Consider the following 24,895-nt stretch of genomic DNA (forward strand, 5'->3'; position numbering starts at 1 on the left):
GGACAAGGAGGCCTCTGGTCATCGAACCTGCTCTCCCTAGAATGGCCATTAAAGGGAAGGTGACAGAGGCTGTCTTAAGGATTCAGCTGGAGAGGTTGGGTGTCATCTCCGCCTTTGTTTGCAGGCTGTACTGGGGGGGGGGGGGTACGTGCTATGGTGTACTTGTGGGAGTGAGAAGACAGTTTTGTACAGTCTTCTCTCTCTGTGTCTCTCTCTCTCTCTCTCTCTCTCTCTCTCTCTCTCTCTCTCTCTCTAGCTTATCATGAGTTCTAGGGACTGAAATTGAGTCATTAGTATTGTGCCTAAGTGGTTTTAGACACTGAGCCATCTTGCCTGTCATAGTTACTTATTTTTAAGATGGTGTCTTGCTTTTGCCCAGACTGGTGTCAAATTCATGAGATCAAAGCAATGTTCTAGCCTCAGCCTCCTGAGTATCTGGGACACAGGTACACACCACAATGTCCAAATAATTTCTTCAGAATGAAATTATTAGAAGCAAATGCAAGCTTTAAAGGAATGGTCAGATTTTACAGATGTTTTCTCATAAGTATATTTATAAAACTCTATTGCTATTTCTTTGTATGTGAGTGGTATATACATGTTTGTGCAGTATATGTATATGTGTAGTGTGCAAGCATGCATGTGTGAGTGGTGTACAATGTTTGTGGGTACATGCGTAGGGAGCACTCACCTGTGCATGTGTGGAAGCCAAAGGCTGATACCAGGTGTCACCCTCTGTCACGCTCCATTTATTTTTTAAAACTTTAGTATTTTGTGTGTATGTTGTGTGCACATGCCCACATGGTGGGATGCACACACGTGTATTGTGTTTGTGTGTATGTCGTGTGCACATGCACACATGGTGGGATGCACACACGTGTATTGTGTTTGTGTGTATGTCGTGTGCACATGCACACATGGTGGGATGCACACACGTGTATTGTGTTTGTGTGTATGTTGTGTGCACATGCACACATGGTGGGATGCACACACGTGTATTGTGTTTGTGTGTGTGGAACTTTCCCATGATAAATGAATAAATAGAGAGAGCTCATGCTCTTCTAGAATGCTGTGGTGCAGTCAAGTCTTCTTCAGAAAATGCAGAAGGCCGTCTCACCTTTCTTTGCATGCTTTGGGGATTTTTTCCCTTGTCTGTGTTCCTCTCCTTCTTGGCTCCCCTCTTTTTGTTCAGATTCCTCTTCCTCTTCCTCCTCCTCCTCTTCTCTCTCCTTGTGGCTTTCTATTCTTACACGTGAGTCCTTTCTAACTTTCTTGGCCATTTCTTCTAATTGATTCTCCAGATCTCTGTTTTTTAAGAGAGTGTGATGAAGCTTCTCATTCACCTCGTCAAACTTCTCCTCTGCCTCTCTGGCTCTGCTGTCAATCTGTCTGATGAGGACGAAGTCCAGGGAAACACAACAGAACGGAGAAGGGTGAAAATATATCCTTCCTTTACACAGAAACTCGTGTGAAAACTGCCGTGGGAGAAGATGAAATCAAGAGAAACGGGGACATTGGTGGTGAATGGAGAATCAAGGGCCTAGGGTTACCCCAGGTGACAGCTAAAGTTACACTGTCACTTAAGAATACAACATAGCACTGGATGGTGGTGACACATGCCTTTAATCCTAGCACTTGGAAGGCAGAGGCAGATGGATCTCAGTGGATCTCAAGAGCACCCTGGTCTACAAAGCAAATTCCTGGACCAGCCAGGGCTGTTATCCAGAGAAACCCTGTCAAAAAAAAATACAATGTAGTTCTCATTTCTTAGTGAGATCTGACTTTGCTATATTTGAATTCCCCATTAATAGCCAGAGAATCTTCATCAGTAGTTCATTTTAGTTTCACATTATTGATAGAACTCAGCAAAACCCGATAATGTCCCCTCTTTTCTAACACCTCTAAAAATAGAATTTACAATCAAGAAAACCAGTTTGACATTGTGCTTTATACTTACAAGAGTACATTTAGGACTGGGGAGAGGGCTCAGTGAGTAAAAGTACTGCTGCCAAGCCTGACTACCTGAGTTCAGTCCCTGAACCCACACAGACATAGACACAAGCACACAATCATCAGCCATGTTAGCTGTTGTCCTTCCAACCCTGGGTGGTATAACCTTCTTTCTCAAGCACAATGCTTTCTCCCACTTCCATTCTTTTCCTTAAGTCTTCTCCTAAAAATCCACCGACTTGGATCACTACTTGTTCCTTTCCTGACAAATGTACACATTGCAAATCTCCGCACCAGCTCCCATCCTCATGGTGGCTTAAGGGGCTTTCTAACCTGATAGAAGAGAAAGAGGGAAGTACTCTACAGCACATGGGCACAGGAGACCACTTCCTACGTATAACCCCAGCAGCACAGACACTAAGGGCATCATTGAATAAATGGGACCTCCTGAGACTGAGAAGCTTCTGTAAAGCAAAGGACACTGTCACTAAGACAAAAAGGCAACCCACTGACTGGGAGAAGATCTTCACCAATCCCGCAACAGACAAAGGTCTGATCTCCAAAATATATAAAGAACTCAAGAAACTAGACCGTAAAAGGCTAATCGACCCAATTATAAAATGGGGCACTGAGCTGAACAGAGAATTCTCAACAGAAGAAGTTCAAATGGCCAAAAGACACTTAAGGTCATGCTCAACTTCCTTAGCGATCAGGGAAATGCAAATCAAGACAACTTTAAGATACCATTTTACACCTGTCAGAATGGCTAAAATAAAAAACACCAATGATAGCCTTTGCTGGAGAGGTTGTGGAGAAAGGGGTACACTCACCCATTGCTGGTGGGAATGCAAACTTGTGCAACCACTCTGGAAAGCAATGTGGAGGTTTCTCAGGAAATTCAGGATCAACCTACCCCTGGATCCAGCAATACCACTCTTGGGAATATACCCAAGAGAGGCCTTATCATACAACAAAAGTATATGCTCAACTATGTTCATAGCAGCATTGTTTGTAATAGCCAGAACCTGGAAACAACCTAGATGCCCTTCAATGGAAGAATGGATGAAGAAAGTATGGAATATATACATATTAGAGTATTACTCAGCAGTAAAAAACAAGGACTTCTTGAATTTTGCATACAAATGGATGGAAATAGAAAACACTATCCTGAGTGAGGTAAGCCAGACCCAAAAAGAGGAACATGGGATGTACTCACTCATATTTGGTTTCTAGCCATAAATAAAGGACATTGAGCTTATAATTCATGTTCCTAGAGAAGCTAAATAAGAAGGTGAATCCAAAGACAAATACATAAGCATCCTCCTGAATATTAACCTTCATCAGGCGATGAAAGGATACAAAGACAGAGACCTACATTGGAGCACCGGACAGAAATCTCAAGGTCCAAATCAGGAGCAGAAGGAGAGGGAGCACGAGCAAGGAACTCAGGACCGCGAGGGGTGCACCCACACACTGAGACAATGGGGATGTTCTATCGAGAACTCACCAAGGCCAGCTGGCCTGGGTCTGAAAAAGCATGGGATAAATCCGGACTAGCTGAACATAGCGGACAATGAGGAATACTGAGAACTCAAGAACAATGGCAGTGGGTTTTTGATCCTACTGCACGTACTGGCTTAGGGGAGCCTAGGCAGTTTGGATGCTCACCTTACTAGACCTGGATAGAGGTGGGCGGTCCTTGGACTTCCCACAGGTCAGGGAACCCTGATTGCTCTTCGAGCAGATGAGGGAGGAGGACTTGATCGGGGGAGGGGGAGGGGGGGCGGTGGCAGGGAGGAGGCAGAAATCCTTAATAAATAAATAAATTAAAAAAAAAAAGAAGGGGCGTTCTTTCCACAGCGGCGGAGTTCACTGCCTCTAGACAAAGATTTTCAGTTGCTCATCCGACCAAAACCAGCAGGACAAAGGAAAGCTAGGACATGTGGATTGTCAGCCAAGCTCCTGGCCTACAGTCTTCATCCTCTTACCGTCATGGTACCTCATACTTACATAAGCTTCTCCTGCATGTGCTCAATTACAGTCATTACTTCAAGGTACTTCGGCTCCAATACACCTTTGCTAGTTGGTTCTCGCTGACAAAGAAAATATCTGAGTGACTGAACTGAGAGTCCCAATAGTTAATAGTCTGTTTTCAAGAACTATCTAGAATATTCTTTTCTATTGCTCATATTTATCTAGTAGATGATTATTCATAAGCATAACATCCAAAAGACCAGACATTGTCTGCAACCAAATAGCACAGCAAATTCTAAATTATTCATACTGCATGCAGATGTGATAGACATTAGTGTAGAAAAAGGTAGGAGAAACAGTAATAAAAGGAAATGTGGAAATGCTTTAAGTAAACATGTTTCTCTAATGAATCAAATTAAAGAAAGTAACTCACAGTTATTAATAATTTGCTGCTAATAATTTCACTTCACATATATCATTGTCATTCCTTAGGGATGACATAATTGTTTAAAAGTATAAATAGTGCTGGGCAGAGAATATGTAGGCTTAGGGTTTGAATACTGATTTAGAAGCAGCAAAGCAGGCCACTGCCTGGAGCACATCGTATCCGTGCTTCCTTTTGCTCTTCCACCCGAGTGTATGACAGAGATAAACATGGACGCATGGCTCATAAAGGTGCATTGGACTCTTCTTGCCTGTGCCCGTACACTGTACCTTTAGGCTGGTCTCTGTCTGAGACCTTCTACCTTCAGCATTTGGGCTCACTCTTCCCAGCTTTCCAAAGGGGATTTGGACTGAACTTTAGGACTGAAGGGCCTCTGAAAAGGTACGGGTCCAGACCTGCCTCCTGTGGATGCAGCTTCCTGCACCCAACTCCCTGCCAGACTTTGTGCCCTGTCTGTTTAGGACATACCTTTCTGGAGCCAGGTACTTTAAGGGCCCTTTCCTATCATTGTTATAAATCTACAAATTAGTCTCTCTCTTTTCTTTTGTTTTGTTTTGTTTTGTTTTTTTGTTTGTCTGTTTTTGGAGACAGGATTTCTCAGTGAAGCCCTAGCTGTCCTGGAACCCCAGTGTAGACCAGGCTGGCCTTGAACTCACAGAGATCTGCCTACCTCTACCTCCCAAGTGCTAGGATTAAAAGTGTGTACCACCACCACCCTGCAACTCACTGCTCTTAATATTTATTCCTAGGGTATATAGTATTACAATATGAAAATTTATACCAGTCCTTGAGCCCAAATAATGGACAAGGGGAGAATTCTAATCTTGGGTTGAGAATATTGCTGAGCCCAAGTCTGTCTCCAATTTGCCTTTCTAAGGGTACTCATACGATCCAGCAAAACTCATGATATGCTTGTAGCTCTATGGGCAGTCGGGACCCAAGAATTTAAGATGACCATTTGGCAGCCTGCTTCTAGTGTGCTGCTTGCTGGCTAGAGTCGCTGTGCTCCAGGCAGCCCTATTCCTACAGCTGAGCACATGCATTAAGACAGTGTAGCTGTCTGGTAGTGCCTGCTGAATTTAAAGCGTCCATCTCTTCCCCATAATTGCAACCTCAGAGTCTGAGCTGATTGCTCTGTAATGAGATGCTGGAATGATTGTGACACGGTGAGGGGCCCGGATGCTGCTAAAGACTCTCGGAATTGATGGAACTGAGCCATCCCTGGAAGCAAGAGTAACCTTTCCCAGGGAGGAGAATCAGGTAGTGCTGCTCAGTGGGTCTGAAACGTCCCCTCAAAGGGCATACACTAAAGGCCTCATTCCCAGGTGATGAAGTATAGGACAGATGGAGATTTAGGGGCCAGGCTCACTGGTGGCCTGCCTTACAGGGTATACTTAAGCATCTTTTTCTCTTCCCCATCCTCCTTTTCTTTCCTCTCTCCCACCTGCGCGCTCGATCTCTCTCTCTCTCTCTCTCTCTCTCTCTCTCTCTCTCTCTCTCTCTCTCTCTCTCTGTGTGTGTGTGTGTGTGTGTGTGTGTGTGTGTGTGTGTGTCACACCACCACAGCACTGGCACATTGAAGCTGAGTGACAATGGGCTGAACCCAGGAGCCAATCAAATCTTTCTTCCTTTCAGTTGGCCTTCTCAGACATTGTGTCACAGGGATGAAAGCTGACTGAGACAGGTAGCATCCCAGAGCCGTGAGGTCCATTCTAACTGGTTTTCTGCTATGCCCACAAGCTACAGACTTCTAGCTCCCCTCTGCTTCCTGCCCATCTCCAAAGCTGGATCCCAACATCTCCTCTGGATGGAACAGCAGGGTTTTTACTTCAGGGAAACAAGTTCAAGGAAGAACAGCTTTGCCTGGGACTGGCGGTTCTGCATTTTCTTTTTAAAGAACTTGCCTTATATCTCTGTGTTCTGTTTGTGCTGCCACTTCTTAAATCTGCCTCAGTGGTGATAACAGATGCCAAGAATTATTTCAAAAACTTCTTACAGGACTCCACTCAGGAAAATGTGCTTATAATCCCCCATGTACTCCTTGCCCCGACTGTGCCCTACAACGACTTCTCTGAGTTCTTTCACCATTGGTGGGGTTTATTGCCTAAAAGGTCCTTGGATAAACTCACTGTGAATCCCCTCTACTCTAGGCCTGACCTCCACCTACATGCTCTCAGTACCATCCTCCACCAGGCTGACATAGCTCCTCGGTCCCGGGTACAGCCACCTAGGCGTATGACTCACACCTCCTAACAACTGAAAGACTCCTGATTTGAGGGTTGAGAAATTTGATAACATACGTTGATTCCTCTCTCCCAACCCAGAAAAATACACACATGGACATGTACATAAAGTGTAGCAGCAAATTTCAGGAGACTGATGGGATGATCCCCCCATAGACTCCAAAAGCAATGTGTTCTGCAGTGCCATAGGAGCCCATCAAGAGCTGACCTCAGTCTACCGCGGTCCTAGAATGAGTTTTCTATGGAGACACAGAGAAGGGAATGAGTGGGGTTGTTTTTTTTTTGTTGTTGTTGTTTTGTTTTGTTTTTGTAAAGTCAATATGGAAAAATAAGAGTCTTCTAAAGCTTGTGCTAGAAGAAGAAAAAAAAAACTCTGCAAAATATACTAAGCCGGAGCCACCTGAGAGGAAATAAAGGCACTAAAAGTTAGACCCATAATGTTTTCAAAGATTTTGAGAAAGCTTTTAAGATTTCCTAGCTGAGTTTTAGTTACATACCCAGGATGAAAATATATCCTCTTCAAACAGAGGTTTGCAATGAATATTTTCATCTCTCCCAATGTATCGGATGGTTTGTTCATTTTCTGTAGAAACTGAAGGTTCCTAGAGCATGGGAAAACCAAGGACTTGTTAGCCAGCTGACATGTGTCACCCAGAGACCTGTCTCAACCTTAGGGTTCCATTTGTCTCCATCGCATAGACAATGTTTGAAGGCCTGCTCCAGACATAGGCAAAGTGGGGATGGGGGTGGGGACAGGAGAACATGGTTATGATCAAAACAAAGAGCTGCATCCAGCCCTTGAGAACTGTGACGGCTATTCTTGGTTGTCAACTTGACCCCATCTGGAATCAGCTAATACCCAATACATCTGTGATGGGATTTTGTTGGTTAAATCATTTGAATTAGGAAGACCCAGGGTTTTTTTTTAACGTTTTTTATTTATTTTTTTGTGTCTTTTATATCATGCATCTCGATCCCATTCATTTCCCTGTCCCTTCATATCTGCCCTCTGCCCTTGAAACACACTCCCAAAATAGAATAAAATTTAAGAGAAAAGAAGAAAAAAGAAAAGAAAAAAAAAGGGAAAAATCTCATGACAGAAGCTGTAGTGTGATACTGAGTCACACAGTAAACCCTTTTATTTATACATCTTTACTTGCAAATGTTCATTGCAAAGAGTCATTGGTCTGGTTCAAGGCCTGTGGTTTTTGCTACAGTATTGATGGATCCTCACTGGGCCTCTTGAGTGCTGCAGGTGGTGAGGGGGCGGGGCAGTTCTCCCACTCTTATGACCGCTCGGCCATCTCTCCTACCCACCACAGGAGGCAGGGTCTGGTGAGGCATCTCTCCCTTTCTCATACCACCACATGGCAGATGAGGGCAGGGCCAGATCTCCTGCACTCATGTACGTTCTCCAGATGGTTCACTGGTACCCTGGCAATAGGGGCTGTGCTGCCCAGGTAGATACAGGGCCTGTTCTCCCAAGAGCTGCAGCTGGTGACCGGCAGGAGCAGCTCTCCCACCTGCCTCAGGCACAGAGGGGCAGAGAGCAGGGCATCTCTCCTCTGTCCATGCCGCCATATGGCAGATGAGCGGCCGGACCAGATATCTCATGCTCATGTTCGGGGGCAGTTCACCCGCAGCACCCCACACCCCTGCCCCCCATAAACAGGGTCAACTCTACTGTGCTGCCCAGACAAGTGTTGTAGCTAATAAAAGGGAGGGTCAGCTCCTTGGCCAACTGGAGGTGGCTGGGGTGAAGGGGAGGAGGTACCAGCTACACCCCTCTCACCCCTCAGGGCTGGCTCACCCACACCCTATCTACAGGGTTATCTCTACCATGCTATCTAGGCAAGGTGCAGGGCCTGTTCTCCTGAGCTCAGCAGCTGGTGAGGGGCTGGGTCAGGTTCCCCACCTACTACAGGTGGCGAGGGGAGGAGGGTAGGTATCCTTCCCTCACTCACACCACCACATGGAACACGAAAAGGCCACAACCTGCTCTCCTATTCTCAAGCCTTCAGAGCCTGCTCTAATCTGGGCCACACCTTCTCAGGTAGCCTATATAAAGGACATGGAAGAAGCACGTTTCTCTCTTTGCCTGTTTGTTCTTGCTCTTGCTAGCAAGTCCATTCCTTGGCCAGTATTAGAGCCTCCTTCTTCAGGATTCCAGGGAATACTGAAGACCAGTTGAGACATGGCTGGACTACTACTGAACTCTTGGATCTCCCACTGGTAGATGGCCATTGTTGGAACACAGACAATCAGGCATTCTAATAAGTCTCATATATATATGAGCATACACATAAAGTGTAGCAGCAAATTTCAGGAGGCTGATGGGATGAGCCCACCATAGACTCCTGAGTAATGTGTTCTGCAGCGAAATAGAAGCCCATTAAGGGCTGACCCAAGTCTACCATGCCCTAGAATGAACTTTCTATGGAGACACAGAGAAGAGAATGATAAGGTTTTTTTTTTATAAAGTCAAGATGGAAAAATAGGATATATCCCTAATCCTAACTCTTAACCATAGAATATATATGACTCCTATTTTTCCATCTTTATAAAAAAGCATATATATAAACACACACACACATTTTATAAGCTCTGTTCCTATAGAACCCCTGATATAGAACCCCTGACTAACACAGAAACTTAGCACAGCAGGAAAGGCAAAGGCAGATAATAAGATGAACAGTCATGGTATATCATGACTGTTAGCATAAAGATGTATTCGAAGGGCTGTATGTTCACACAAAGGGGCCCTGATCACAGAAAAACATATATTTGACAATTGAACCAATACTTATGAAATAGAGAAGAAAGGGCCTGAAGTAAATTCACAGATGGTGATAACTTTAATATTCTCTGTAAATAAATGGAAAAGGAAAATCATATGGTCTTTCATATACCAAGCACTTTGTCAAAAAATGAAACAGAAAATGCTTGAAGACAGAGGGCTGGGCGCTATACATAATTTTGTTCTGTAGTTTTGCTTTATTGTGACTAAAGACCTACAATAGAGTTCAGGGTCAAAGCAACATTTTTTCTAAAATCTTTGCTTATTATTATTCATGTATGGGAGCATGCATGCGTGAAGGAAGAACAACTTCACGGAGTCAGTCCTTTCCCTCCACCTTTATGTGGGTTCTGGGGATCGAGCTCAGGTTGACCACCATCTTACAAGGCCCTATGACAACACTTAAACCATGTGCAGAGGCATACACCAAGGTATGTGGAGCCCATCAGGCAAGCACGGGCTCTAAATCAGAGACAGTAGCGATCAGTCCAGGCATTGGTGAGGGCTCTTCTGCCACAATCGTCTGTGTTGGAGTGCTGATTCTGCCATGAGAAACTATATGATTTTAGGTAAATTTGTCAACATTTCAGAACTTAAGTTTCCTGTCTGTAAAATGAGACAATGTATACCCTAAGTTGTTATCCTGGGCAACATGCACAACTTAGAACTCATAATCTACACTCAGTTACTAGTAATGTCATTGTATTATCACTACTGTAAATGTCCAGCTGGGTTTTTACTGCCACAGATTTCTCAGCAGGAGTAGAAAGAGTCCGAGCAATGAGAAGAGTTAGAGATGGGGAAGAAGGAAAGGGCAGCAGGGAAGCTGAAGCAGAGGCAAAGGGAGACCTAGCGATGCAGGGAGATAAAAGCAGCAGGGAGTGAGGTGGGCGGCTTGAATACCAGTGAGAGGCAATGAATGAAGCTAATGGGAACACTGGGATTTAGGAAAAAGAAAGTCACCAGGATCAGTATCACTGGAGGTGTGGCTGCATCTGGATGGGGAAGGAGGGAGGTTAACTCGATCACTCCAGGAAACCCGCTTCCACCTTCTGTGTCTGATAAAGGGGGGGGGGGAACCATGCTGAAGAATCATACATCATTTCCGCTTGGCTTCCTGGCCGCTTGTCTGTTTGACTTTGTTTTGTTTTGAGACAAGGTCTCACTGTGTTGCCAGGTCTTGAACTCCTAGGCTCAAGTGATCTCCTGTATCAGCTTCCCAGGCAGCTGAAATTATAGGCACCCATTACTATGCCCAGCAAATAATCTTACCTGTTTTGTTACTTCTACTTCTTCCTCCTTTTCTTGAATTTTAGGCTCCTTAATCTCAATTTCATCATCATCATCATCACCAATAAAAGGTTTGTCTGGGTCAAGATAAATTTTTGTAGCTTCCTGTGCAATGTAACAGTATTATAATTGTAATTCAGATAGATATAGATATAGATATATATTAGCAGTTTCATAGTAAATGAGCACTGATCCCACAATTGAGTATTCTGCTATCAATAAGAACACAAAGGAGTGGAGGGGGTAAAGAGATGGCTCAGTGGCTGGCAACACATACTACTCCTGGCACCATGTCAGGTAGTTCATCACCAGAAGGAGCTACAGCTCCAGGGAGATCTGCTGGTCCTCCAGGTACCTGCACTCATGTGCACAAACCTACACATAATAAGATAAAAAGTAAAATCTTTTAAAATAAAAAAAAAAACACAAATGGTGGTAAGAATGATTCCTGTCCTCACAAAGCTTACCATTTTGCAGACAGTACAGTCTCATGGATAAAGCATGGAACAGGTCATCCAATCTACACCATGTAGAGGACAGGGGGGTAGAAGGCTGGTTAAGGAGGAGGCAGCTTTTCCTTGTAGTATGAAAAGGGGATAGAGGAAGGCACAGAAGCACTTAAGTGTGCACTATTAGCTCCAAGAAGAAAAGTGGTTTCATAAGACAGAACCTTTGAGACAAATGGACCAAAGACACACAACTGTAATCCAGGACTTAACTGTCATGTCAGGAGACTTCATTATATCAGAAAGATGACAAAACATCCACAAGATGGCAAAAATTATTAATCCTATTTTCATTTTAAAACAATCATTCTCAAAATATCAAAATAGATCAGAAAAAAGGAAAAGAGAAAAATCCAAGGAGAGAATGAATACAGAGTCTGTAGCCATAGAGAGAAGGGTGATCCAGGAGACACTGAATGAGGAAGCAAACGGTTAGGGGAAAGGCATATCTTCAGTGGTGTGTGGCTAATGGCTCATGCCACTAACATGGTAGTGCCATTCACGGAGGTAATGGACAAGGCTGAGGAGGCAGGTTTGGGAAGTGAAACAGGATCCTTGACGGCTGTGTGCATTCAAGGCACTACTGAGAGAGCCAAGTGGAAATCTATGGATCTGGAGTCTAGAGAGAACAATTTGGACTAAATATTTAATAGTTGTGTGCATGTAGTTAAAGCAAGAAAAATAAATCACATTTCCACATAAACTTGTGGAGCAGTGCAAGAACTTAAGACAGAAACTAGTTACATAAAACTGTAGAGAAGAAGAAGGATCCCAAAGTAGCCTGAGAAGTCTGAGGGCCACCAGGAAAACCCCAAGAGAAAAGGGGTAATGGTGTCCCATGCCTTAAAGGGGCCTATTCAAATCCCGACAAAAACTCATGTAAGTGAACCATACATCAGAGTGAGGGTGCAGAATGCCAAAGGCAAAAAGAAGGTCTTAAAAGTAGCCAGAGTATAAAGATGGGTTATCTTCAAACTGGCAGCTGCATTCTCCATCATTAGCTTTGTGACAGTCTCATGGAGGGAAAAGAAAGCCGTTATAGAGTTGATTGTATGCACAGATAAAAATTTGAAGAATGAAGTTGAAACAAAGATATTTCAGACAAGCAAAAACTTGGTTTGCCACCAGTAGATAGATCCTCAGTTTTTTTTCTTTAAAAAAGAATTTTAAAGGTTAAAACAGAAGAAGAAATATCTCCATACAGAAGGGCTGAAATTTCTGAGGGAACAATAAAGATATTAAATGGTGGGTCAGTCTACTGCTTTTAATTTTTACTGGTGTTTCCATTTTCCTGTGTGTGTGTGTGTGTGTGTGTATTTCTAACTTTTGTTTTGTTTTGTTTTGTTTTTGAGACAATATCTCACAATACAGTTCTGACTGGCTCAGGACTCACTGTAGAACTTAGAGAGATTCACTTGGCTCCTGAGTCCTGGTATTAAAAGCAAGAACCACCAGACCCACCCTCCAACATAGTTTTTAACGGCAAATCATTAAAAGCATTCCTGCTAAAATCAGAAACAAGAACAACGGGGCTGGAGAGAAAGCTCAGGGGTTTAGAACACTTGCTGCTGTTCTAGAGGACTCAAATTCAGTTCCCAGGACCCGATCAGGCAGCTCACTGTTGTCTGTAACTCCAGCTCCAGAGGCTCCATTGCCCTCCTCTGGCTTTCAAAGCTTCCTGCATGACTATACACACATATATACATATACACATGTACATAACATATGTATACACACAAAAAAAACTCATCTTCAAAAAAAGGCTGCTAGCTATCTCTATTATTTAACATTGAATAAGAAGAATTCAACACAATTTAACCATTAAAATGCCTTTAGAAATTATCAAAATTGATAGAAAAATATAAAACTATTTTTGTAGATAACATTATTAATATATAGATAACAAAAAGGACCAACTGATGAGAAGCTGATATAATTTAGTAAATTCACACCATATATAAGACTAAAATAAAAAGTTTATAATATATAAAATAGCAAAATAAAACATTCAGATATAAACTTATATGCAAGATGAGAAAATTATTAACATTTACAAGCATAAAGGTACACATTATACCCCATGTTCTTGGAAAGGACAATTCAACATTATAAAGTTGCCTTTCTGAGTTAATATATAAATTTAACACTATCCTAGTTTTTTAAATATCGTTTTTTCTAGAGCTAGATTATAGAGAAATGCTGAAAAAATAAGTGAAGAAGGCTTCGTCCTATTGGATACTAAAACATATGTAATAGAACACTGTGGTGTAGGGCTGGAAAGATGACTCAGAAGTTAACACCAAACGCTATTTCTTTTTTTATCAATATTTATTGAGCTCTACATTTTCCCCTGCTCCCCTCCCTGCCTCTCCCCTCCCCACTTCAACCCTCCCAAGGCCCCTATGCTCCCAGTTTATTCAGGAGATCTTCAGACGAAACACTACTGCTCTCTCTGAGAACCGGTTTGCACCACCCATGCTCACAACTGCCCGCAACCCCAGCTCCAGGGAACCAACGCCTCTTTTAGACTCCACTGGCTCCTGCACTCACACACACACACACACACACACACACACACACACACACACATACACACACACACACACACACACACACACACGCACACACACACACACACACAATTTTGGAAATGAAATAAATCTTAGAAAGTAGAATTTTGTGGTAATAATTCATGAATAGATAGATCAAAGAAAAATAATAGAAAATCCAGAAATACACTTTAAATAATTTTGAACAAGATGTGGGCAACACAGAAAAGGTTTTGTTGAAGATGCATTTTTCAAGGTAATACTGAAAGTCCTACAAATGTTTACATAGAAATGTCTCCTTCCTTCTCAGACCCAGGGACATTAATATGTATGCTATCAGATCATACTTGTGAGGTATGGCTGTCATAGCAACAGAAGCTTCTTCAGAACTAATTGAAGGTAAATGCTCTTTAGTCAGAGACTGGAAGACTATGCGATTGCCGTTAAATAATTATTTGCATTGATCTGGGATCATTGGTGAGCAGGGGGTAGTTAAAAACCACAGGATTAGCCAGATCTGATGGCTCACACCTGTAATCTCAGCATTTATGAGCCAATGAAGGAAGATTGTCACAAGTTCAAGGCAAAGGCCAACCTATCTCAAACAGTTCAAACCAATCTGTGCTACAAGTGAGCCCATCTCAAACACACACAAGAAACTGGATGAATACAATACCATGTAGAAAGGGGAGTGAGCACATCCTAAGGCCAGAGTCTCAACGCATCACATACAGGCAGAAGTCGAAACTAACACAAGGATAAAACCCAGGAACGTCTATCTTGTAAGGAAAGTTCATCAAAGGAATGAACAGTTACGAGACAAATGCTGAAGGGAAACCGGGTTAAATGGGGACTGAAGGTTCTAGAACAGGCAATAAAGCCCCCAGTGACTCACAGCAGATTTAGAATTTTAACAGAACCCACCATGGGCCAGGATGCGGCTCACAGGTTGCACAGCATTCGTTAGGTCCTGGCAGAGATCAGCACCATTACAAAAAGTGATTATGATTGAAGGAGAGAGAGAAATGAGGCAAGAATCAAAGGATATACTTTATAATACGGAAGGAATGGTCGCATTTATAAAATATTTTCAGATTGGCAGATGGAACTGCTGGGAAGATGTTGAAGATACAAAGGAGAGAGGATATTCCATAGACTAAACACTCAGAAGAAGACGTAACCCTGGTGGCTGCAAGGAGGGTGAGCATAGAAGCAGATGGTCGGAGGAAGATTTAAGAATTCCCATCTGAAAGTCATCTTCCCTTAAGATGTAGATTCAAGCTGGGCATGACAGTGCACAAGACTGGCAGATCTGTGACTTTCAGGCCAGGCTGGACCACATACTGACTTTAAGGACAGCAAGAGCTATATAGACAGACCCTGTCCTTTAAAAACGAAAATAAAAGCAAAACAAAACAAAAAATGGCTCAACAGCTAAGAGGGCTTACTGCTCATGCAGAGAACCAGGTTCAGTTTTCAGCATCCATACCAGGCAGCGCACACCTGTATACAACTCCAGTTCCAGCAGATCCAAAGCCCTCGTCCAGGCTCCATAGGTGCACCACACACACACACACACACACACACGGAACAGAGGGGGACATAAAAACAAATCTTAAATGTATTTTAAATGCTGTCTACATAGAGGAGTCTCTTCCTCAGAAGGGAGAAGAGCTGCTGATGCTCCCGATCACAAGCAAATGCTCTTCTGGTGAAGCCTACACTGAGGATGCAGAACAGCAATTGCAGAAAGATGCTGCAGCTTACCCTCTGAGATGCAGGAAGAACCTGAGTATGACCTTACTAATGACTGTTCCACCCCTTTCCTTACCAACGAACTAATGCCATCATGTGGTAAATACCTCTTCCCCAAGCAGCTGCTCTGCTTCCTCGTATGTCAGTAATCGTATTTTCCTGCCTTTGATGTCAGACAGGAGGTGCGAACAGGTGCTGATCCAGTCGTAGCATTCTCTCTGGGAAGAGACACAGCGTAATTACTGTGGGGAGAAAATGAACTATACTAGTTCACTCCTTGACTCCCACTGACCTGCGAAGCACAATTCCTCTAACTGCAGTTCCTTTTTGTTCAGTTAATTCAAAGACTTGCACAGAGGATCTTACTACAAACACAGGCCTCCATCACATTATCTCTCACTAACAGGGTTTGTGATTTGGGTTGGAAAAGGATAAAGTATGCAGAAGGATTCCTGGGTTTACTAACATTTAAATGATCTGTCCTAATAAGTTTTATGCAATTGATCATATCAACATGATTGTTTGCTAATAACAGTAGTGTTGGGTGAGAGTTACTTCTGAGATTGAAATGATCCATCTTGCAGGGAAGCCCTCTTAACATTTGAAATAAACAACTCAAAATAGCTTCAGGAAGTCCCTGAAACCGACCAGATTCATTAGGCCTCCCTCCTTCCCCAAGAGGATACAAGTAGTAAAGACTGTTGAGGGTTACTATCAGACAAACCCAGTAGCAGAGACCAAATGAGCTGCCTGAGAAGGGCTCCCATCAGCTGACACAGCTGAAGGGACACTCTCCAGCCTGTTGACCTGTCTGTGAGTTGTACAGTGTGCCCCAGGTTCCCAGCTTGTGTGCTGTCACCCATGCTGGAGTGGGCTTTGGTGATACAGCTGTCTCTGAGTGTTTTTTTTCCTGTAAGTAACCTCTCATTTGTATTCCTATAAGTAATCCCAATATAACTCACTGATTCACCACATTAGACACTGGTACAATCGTTACTTTGGTCTGCCATGGGCTCCCTATCTGGAGTTAGTAGACATGTTTGTGTTGTGTCTCCTTAGGAAAAGCCAGTCACACAACAAATTGAAATAGCAAACACATTGATGGATTTTAGTTCTACACCAAACTTTTTTTATTTTTATTTTATTTTTTTTAAGATTTAATTATCATATGCACAGTATTCTGTCTGTATGCCAGAAGAGGGCACCATATCTCATTACAAGTGGTTGTGAGCCACCATGTGGTTGTGCTGGGAATCGAACTTAGGACCTCTGGAAGAGCAACCAGCGACCTTAACCTCTGAGCCACCTCTCCATACCGTATACCAAAGTTTTTTAAGTATTGTGTATATATTGGTATCAATCAAATATTTATTGAATCAGTGAGGTCTAGGTTCAATGAAAGAATCTGTCTTAATAAGTGGAAGAGTGCTCAAGAAAGACACCAGATGTCCACTTCTGGACTCTACACACACAAACACATGTGTCCACACACATGAGAACACATATACAGACATGCATATCATATAGCATCTGTAACTGTAGTCCCATTGGATCCAATGCCCTCTTCTGGTATGCATATGTACATGCAGATAAAACACCCATATACATAAAATACATAAGTAAAACATGGACTATATCAACTGTCAGTGAGGATGTGAAACAAATGGCAGTAGTATAAAATGACTTGGTCACCTTAGAAACATACAAATTCTATTCCAAGAGAAGAAAGCCAGTGTCTGTTCAAAGACAGTACATTGAAGTTTTACCTATAATAATCAAAAGTTGGAAATAATTCAGGTGTCCATCAAGAGATAATAGATACTATATATATATTATATCCATACAGTAAAATACTTGTGTTGTTTGGGTAGGACACATCCCCTTAAACGGCTCCTAAGTTGACTGTTTGGCCCACACCTGGTAGTCCATTGAGAGGTATACAAGAGGGTACCAACCTCATGGATAGGTTAGTCCATTGAGAATTTTTGAAGAATGGACTAACAGAAGGTGGGACGTGGTTGGAGAAGTGGGGTTTCTGTCTTTGAAGATCACATCCTTGGTCCTGAGTTCAATTCCCAGCAACTACATGATGACCCTGGCACCCTCTTCTGGAATGCAGACATGCATGCATGAAGAACACTATATATATGATAAATAAATCTTTTTCTAAAAGGAGCAAGATAAAAACCCTTACCCTCATCTTATCCAGCTCCTGAAGGTCCTTAGCAGGATTCTTCTGTAAGTGAGCAGCTTTAGTCAGAACCATCGCTCTCACCATGCTTATGCAGGAACTGGAGAGAGACAGAGATGGAGAATAGCAAAGAGAGTGAGCTCATGTAAGCTCACTCCAATCATTTGGACTTGGTCTCCTCCTTCCAAGATGGCACTATGGGGAGGAAGTGAAGCTGCAGGAGGTGGGTCCATTGGAAGTGTGCCCTGGAGTGGACTGTGTTAGCCCTTTCTTTTCCCCTTTTGCTTCCTTGCTATGAGATGAGGAAGCTGTTCTCTCATGGACTCCTGCAGTGACAATGATGTGCTGTCTGGCCTCAGGCCCAAAGCATTGGGGCCAAGAAGTCACGGACTGGGGCATTTCAAACTGTAGACCAAGATAAAACCTTCCTCTTTATAAATTAATTATCTCAGGTATTCCATTACAGTAATGAGATACTGACGAACATTCCCAGCATGGCTGACTCATCACTGGTCTTTTCAGTGCTTACAATCCTGACACTGCCAACCATGATAGCTTCATGTAGTAATACAGTACTGCTTCACCAGGACAAATGCTAAATTTCTCCCCTTTATCACCTTCCTGCCCTTCATGCCTCACCTTTGAACATTTGTGACTTGAATTGAAATAAAGAACAGATTCAATTTGACAGTGCTCCAATTGTATGAGTTACTTCCAAAACTACAAGTAAACACAGGCAGCTCTCAATTTAATCCACAGGTTATGATTTTCATGTCCCATCTTTACTTGATTTGAATCTTCTAAATCTTTTTTTTTAAACAGTACCTCAGGTAGCCCAAACTAATCTTAGACTTAACTATATAATTAGGCTGGCCTTGGACTCTTGATTCTCCTGCTTCTGTGTCGTAAATGCTGGGATTAAAGGTGTGCACCACTAAATCCACATTTTGTTGTTGTTGTCTTTGTTTTTTTTTGTTGTTGTTGTTTGGTTGAATGGTTTGGTCTTTGATTTTGTGAGACAAGGTCTCTCCATGTAGCCCTGAACAACTCTAAGGCCATTCCTGAGGCCTCTCAGACTTAGTGCTTCCCCCTCCCCTGGAAACCTAACAACTACACATGCATGTACTGGAATGTTGGGGTATTCCATCTTCCTGTGTCCTTGTGGATGTTCTCCAGATAGAACTCAGTTATTGGAATTGGGGCAAGATAACCCTTAGATGTTGACTCAGTTCCTGATGTGTTGACTCAGTCCCTGAAATAGGGTCACAATGACCCACAGATGTTTCCCCTTACCCCGCCTGATCTGGCAACCACTCTCCCACCCTGGCTCAGTTCAGTAGCCCTTTGAATAAGCCAATCATAATAGTTGAAAAATAATCCCCAGGTTCCCGGACCCCCTTTATTTCCCCTTCTATTTCTATAAAAATAGCCTGTTACAGCTATTCAGGGTCCTTCTCCTCTCAAGGCTGAAGGGCCCTGTCACGGCAGTAAATAAAAATCCTCATGCACTTACTTCAACTGTGGTGTAAGAGTGGTCTCTTGGGGCAACTCCTCCTCGGTGATTGGACTTCAGGGTCCAACAGCCCTAGCTGTCCTAGAGCTCACTATTAGACCAAAGATCTGCCTGGCTCTGCCTCCTAAGTACTGGGATTAAAGGCATGAGCCGTCACACCCAGCTCAGGTTTTTGCCATTTTGTTTGTTTTTGCTTTTCAGTTTTATAAAAGATAATTGATTAGTATTTAGTGAAACACAAAAGTTATGTATTCAATTTTTCATGGAATTGGAAATATCTTGTTTTATTCTGTTTTCTCTATATATATGGTGTGTGTGTGTGTGTGTGTGTGTGTGTGTGTGTGTGTGTGTGAAGGGGGAGGGAAAGAGGGGGAACAGAGAGGAAGAGAGAGTCTTGCTAAACTTGGAGCTTACTGTTTTGCTAGACTAGACTGACCAGCAGGTTTCGGGAATCTGTCTATCTCCCCTTCTCCCAGGCCCAGCACTATGGACAGATAATGCTTGTCTTTTATGTGGGTGCTGGTGATAGGCCCCAGGTTCTCATGCTTACATGGCAAGCACTTTGCCCACTAAGGCATCTTCCAAGCCCCAAGACTACAAGCGTCTTAAATGTTTCCCAGGACATAAGGTGAAAGATATGTCTCATTTATGCATGTAAGCCAGTCCCTTTTAAAAACTGACACTTGGGTCTGCATAGCACACTTCCTATCCTCCCTTTTCCAGTACTGTTTCCAAAAGAATCCTTCACTGCCACTGGGCACAGTGTTGAAGCAAGATGGAAACCTGGACTAGAATTTCCTTCTTTTTCTGAGACAGGATTTCATTACATAGCCAGCCTAGCCTTGACTCACAACCCTCCTGCCTCAGTCTAGTATTTCCTTCAAGGCCTTAACATCCACCTCTTGTTCCTGCACTGTTTGTTTACCTGCCATGCATTAACCTTCAAGTAGACAGCAATGCAGAAAACAGCAGGTGTCACCTGTATAAGTAGGCGGAGTAGCGTGCCAAACGCTTGGCCAGTGAAACTGCATTTAACTCCAATTCTGCAACTCCTACTTCATGTTCCTCTTTGGTCTCTAGGTCCTCTTCCTCCAGCTTTGGGAGAGTGTCTTGGTCAGAAAAGTCAGGAAGCATTACGGTCAGCAAATTTACCATCCACTGGATCATAGCTATATGCAATTCATCCATCTGTTAAAATAATTACAATCCAAATAGCCATTTTAAAACACAAAAGCTACATCACATTTAATTTAAACATTAAAGTTAATAAACAAGAAGGGCTAGGGAAGATGACTCAGCCTTTACAGCACTTCAAATAAATGCTGGATGGGCATGCCTCCAAGCCTGTAACCCCATATCTGGAAAACAGAGACAGGGGATTCCCCAGAGCAAGTGGGCTAGCAAGACTAGCCATATAGATCTGCTCTAAATTTTGTTGAGAGACCTTGCCTCAATAATAAGGTAGAAGAGTCACTGAGGAAGATATTTGGCATCAATCTCAGGACTTCACACATATACTCACATTCACCTGAACACACATATGCATGAAACACACATATACACTCACATACACATGAAAAGAAGACAAAAAATGAAGAATGGTCTTACCTATGTCCACTTTTCAGCAAATCATAATTACTTAGCTACTGTAATCTTATTTTTTCACTATCTTGTTGCTGTGGGACAATGGTCTGTAGCCTGTCAATTGTATTTTAATGATCAGTAGTCAGGCAGGTAGTATAGGTGGGACAACCAGACAGGAAGTAGAGGAGGGAAATGAGAACAGGAGAATTCTTGGAAGAGGCAAGCTTGGTCAGCTGTCCTGATCCATCCACAGAACAAGCAAGATGTGACTACCTCGCCAAAAAAGGTACCAAGCCACATGGCTAACAAAGACAAGTATAATGGGCTAATATAAGTTGTAAGTGTAATAAGAAGCCTGAGCTAGTGGGCCAATCAGTTTATAACTAATGTAGACCTCTGTGTGGTTTCTTTGAGACTTAATGATTGCAGGAACTGGGAAAGACAGGGGAAAAACAAAACAAAAAACTCAGACAACAAATGTCACCCAACATGGGGCAACTGCATCCACATAAAGCCTGAGAAAGCTTGGGAAGTAATTTTAGACAGAAAAGAATAGAGTTAAACGTGGCTTCTTAATAGCAGCATTTTTTAAGTGGGCTTTGTTTCCTAGAGGCAAATGTGTCCCATTTAAGAGATGCTTTCTGACTCAGCTTTAGCTGCAAAGCCTTGTAGCTCTTTTAAGAGGTTCTGCCACAAAACACTTAAATGATTTTGATGAAAAGCTGACTGAATGTTTTTTGGTTTTCAGCTGTAGCACAAAAAAGCTGTGCCATTTTAAAATGCCTGCTTTCTTGGCTGTCTTGCCAGGGCAAACTCTGACTCTTTCAGGCAAAAGGTTCAGCTACAGAGCATTTGAGTGTGTTTTATAAGCACACTGCTGCAGCTTGTTTGCTGGCAGGGAACTTGAAACACCATAGAGTTGTGCAATAAACATGGCTCCAGCCAGTACCTCTGCCATGAAGCTAGAATCTCAGAAAGCTAAGGATTGGGCTGGATCCAGCCGTCAAAGCCATGGTTTTAATCCTCTCTGTATTTCTTAGCAAATTAAAGACTCACATGGTCAGAAAAAGAGAGAGATATAGTAAAGATAGATTCAAAGACAAAGAAAACCTCTAAATGGTTTACAGTATGTTTAAAAGTATATATAGGCTTTTTTTTTAAAAAAAGGATAAAGTCCTTAAAAGAAAAAAGAAAACAAGAGAGTAGTTGGGTGTGGTGGCATACACCTTTAATCCCAACACTTGGGAGGCAGAGGTAGACAGACCTCTGTGAATTCAAGGTATGGTGGCATACACCTTTAATCCCAGCACTTGGGAGGCAGAGGTAGGTGAATCTCTGAGTTCAAGGACAGCCTGGTCTATAGAGGGAGTTCCAGGATAGCCAAAGATACACAGAGAACCTGTCTCAAAAAGTAAAAGTAAAAAATAAAAGAAATAGAGGTTAAAATAAAGCCACGTAAATATAAAAAATACACGGAAAGTCTGGATACTATATGTTATGCTGTCTTTGAAATGTTTGAATGCTGAGGAAGGAGCAACAGCTGTTAAAAGATATTTGCTTATAAATGCTGCTTAATTAATCCAAGATAGGTATTTTAAGAATACCTTGACTTCAAAATTGAAGTCAAAAGATATGTTACTGGGAGCTGGAGAGATGGCTCAGAGGTTAAGAGCACGGACTGCTCTTTAGAGGTCCTGAGTTCAATACCCAGCAACCACATGGTGACTCACAGCCATCTGTAACGAGATCTTCTGGTCAGCAAGCATACAAACAGAATACTATATACATAATAAATAAATAAATATTTTAAAAAAGATATGTTAATTTGGAAAAGAGGTTTTGCTTGTGTTTCCACAGAAAATGAGAAGCTATGGATTTATTCTGAGTTAAAAAAAATCAAGTTTGAGCAAGGAAGACCACCTGAGAAATCTCCAGTAGGAACAGATGGCCCAGATGTCTGAGTTCTACATCCAGAACAGATTCGAGATGCTGCCTGAGATTATCAAGCCTCACAGGATAATCCGGTCAAGACTTAATCATAATTCTAAATTTTTTTAGGTCCCCATAAGATTATCAGTGCCCCAACCAGTAGGAAGTAGCCTAGAAAACTATGCCCACATTTCCCAAAAATGGACTATGGATATTTTCCTTTGTTTAGAATGTTGGTTACAAGTTGTTATGGCTAATGGTCAGGAGAAAAGCCAAACAAAGGATATTAGATTCAGAGTTTTTTTTAAAAAAAAAAAGAGGAAGTGGTGTGGGACAATGGTCTGTAGCCTGTCAATTGTATTTTAATAAAATGCCGATTGGTCAGTAACCAGTCAGGTAGTATAGGTGGGACAACCAGACAGGAAGTAGAGGAGGGGAATGAGAACAGGAGAATTCTTGGAAAGAGGCAAGCTTGGTCAGCTGTCCTGATCCAGCCACAGAACAAGCAAGATGTGACTTCCTCACTGACAAAGGTACCAAGCCACATGGCTAACAAAGACAAGTATAATGGGCTAATATAAGTTGTAAGAGTAATAAGAAGCCTGAGCTAGTGGGCCAGTTTATATCTAATATAGACTTCTGTGTGATTTCTTTGGGACTTAAGGATTGCAGGAACTAGGCAGGACAGAAAAACCTCAGACAACATCTTGTGTTAAATTGGTTTTTGCTTCTTCTGCTTGGCCAAGGATGTTGTCACTAAAGTTCAAGTTGCCAAAGTGCCCAAAGCACTCTAGTGCGCTACAAATACCTCACAAGGACCCCCACAGGATCTTTAATGGATGGGACTAATGCTCAGGATGTCTGCTATATGTAGCATGAACTCGGCAACCCACAGGATGTATAATGGATGGAAATAGTGGTTGGAATATCTGCTATATGTAGCATGAACTTGGCAGCCCATTTTCCTCATCAGACACATATATCACTTTTGATATCATTGTTTCTTTTCAAAGTTTGTTGTTGATGGTTGTGTGGAAAGTCAGAGGTCCTTGTGCTCACACATAAGCACTAGGGGAACCAAGAATGTTAGTACACAGGGCTGTTCCTGAAATGGGAGGAATTCAAGACCTGCTATCCACCCAGAAAGCTGGGAACAGACATGCATTCTAGCCTGATGATCTTTGCACTATTTGTGTGACCAGATACCACACTGGACCCTTTCCCAGACCCTCATCATAAGCTTGTTTATTTCAGTCCATCTATAGAACCTATCTTTATGGAGGGTGCCACAACACTTTACAAAGAGTTTTGATAGTCACATCCAACTTTTATTTAGCTTACTTTGTTCTTTAAAGAGATTTATGTATATTTTATTGGTACACAGGACCAAGTTAATTATCACCAGAAAAGTTTTCATCAGCTTGTGCTGTGTTGAAATATGCCTAAAACAAATCAGTCAGGATTAGATTCCTGAGGTTTGAACCAATACTGGCTACTTAGCTTTATTGAACCCGACTGTCTTCTTGCTTCCTGCAGATCTTTACTTTGTTAGCTGTGGAGATCGCAGAGCCCCCAGCAGTGATGCCCCCTCTGGGTCAAGCACATGCATCATGTTAGGGAATCATTTTAATCAAACAAAAACAAAGGGGACAAGGAAGATGGCACAACAGTTAAGAGTATGTGCTGTTCACACAGAGAATCTAAATTCAGTTCCTAGCACCCATGTCAGGTGACTGACAATCTCCTATGACTCTACCAGCATCCACAAACCTATGCAGAGAGATAGAGAGAGACAGAGATATAAAACAAAATAAACCTTTTGTGGGGGTTGAGACAGGGTTTCACTATGTAGCCCTGGTCATCTTGGAACTCTCGATATAGAACAGGATGACCTTGAACTCACAGACATTAACCTGCCTCTGCTTTCCAAGTGCTGGGATTAAAGGCATGCACTACTACCACCCAGCTAGAATGAATCGTTTAAAATGAAAGGTATTTTGCTTACGAAATATGCATACTATTTTTTCTAAAATATTACTTGTTAGGACAGCAAGTGTTTAAAAAAGTGTGTAAATCTACCTACTTAGTATTCTTAATTGTCAGGTGTTTCTTTTGGCTTCCGAATTTGGCAATACTGAGTTGTAAAGATGATGTGTGATGTCCTTCTAC

At 42.4% G+C, this 24,895-nt stretch overlaps 1 protein-coding gene across 1 annotated transcript in view; it reads right to left on the reverse strand.

Annotated features, from left to right (window-relative positions):
• Positions 1–1,091: 1,091 nt before the first annotated feature.
• Positions 1,092–24,895, reverse strand: part of Axdnd1 (axonemal dynein light chain domain containing 1) — a 75,433-nt gene continuing 51,629 nt past the window's right edge. Inside the window, exons 18-24 of the mRNA XM_075989549.1 lie at positions 20,193–20,401; positions 17,704–17,800; positions 15,617–15,727; positions 10,682–10,804; positions 7,110–7,214; positions 3,961–4,043; positions 1,092–1,389 (exon numbers count right to left, since the gene is read on the reverse strand). Of these exons, the coding sequence (XP_075845664.1) occupies positions 1,092–1,389; positions 3,961–4,043; positions 7,110–7,214; positions 10,682–10,804; positions 15,617–15,727; positions 17,704–17,800; positions 20,193–20,401 (1,026 nt within the window). The remainder of the gene's footprint in view (positions 1,390–3,960; positions 4,044–7,109; positions 7,215–10,681; positions 10,805–15,616; positions 15,728–17,703; positions 17,801–20,192; positions 20,402–24,895) is intronic.

Source organism: Microtus pennsylvanicus, chromosome 10, assembly GCF_037038515.1.
Source record: "Microtus pennsylvanicus isolate mMicPen1 chromosome 10, mMicPen1.hap1, whole genome shotgun sequence".
In the NCBI taxonomy this organism is placed as follows: Eukaryota; Metazoa; Chordata; class Mammalia; order Rodentia; family Cricetidae; genus Microtus; species Microtus pennsylvanicus.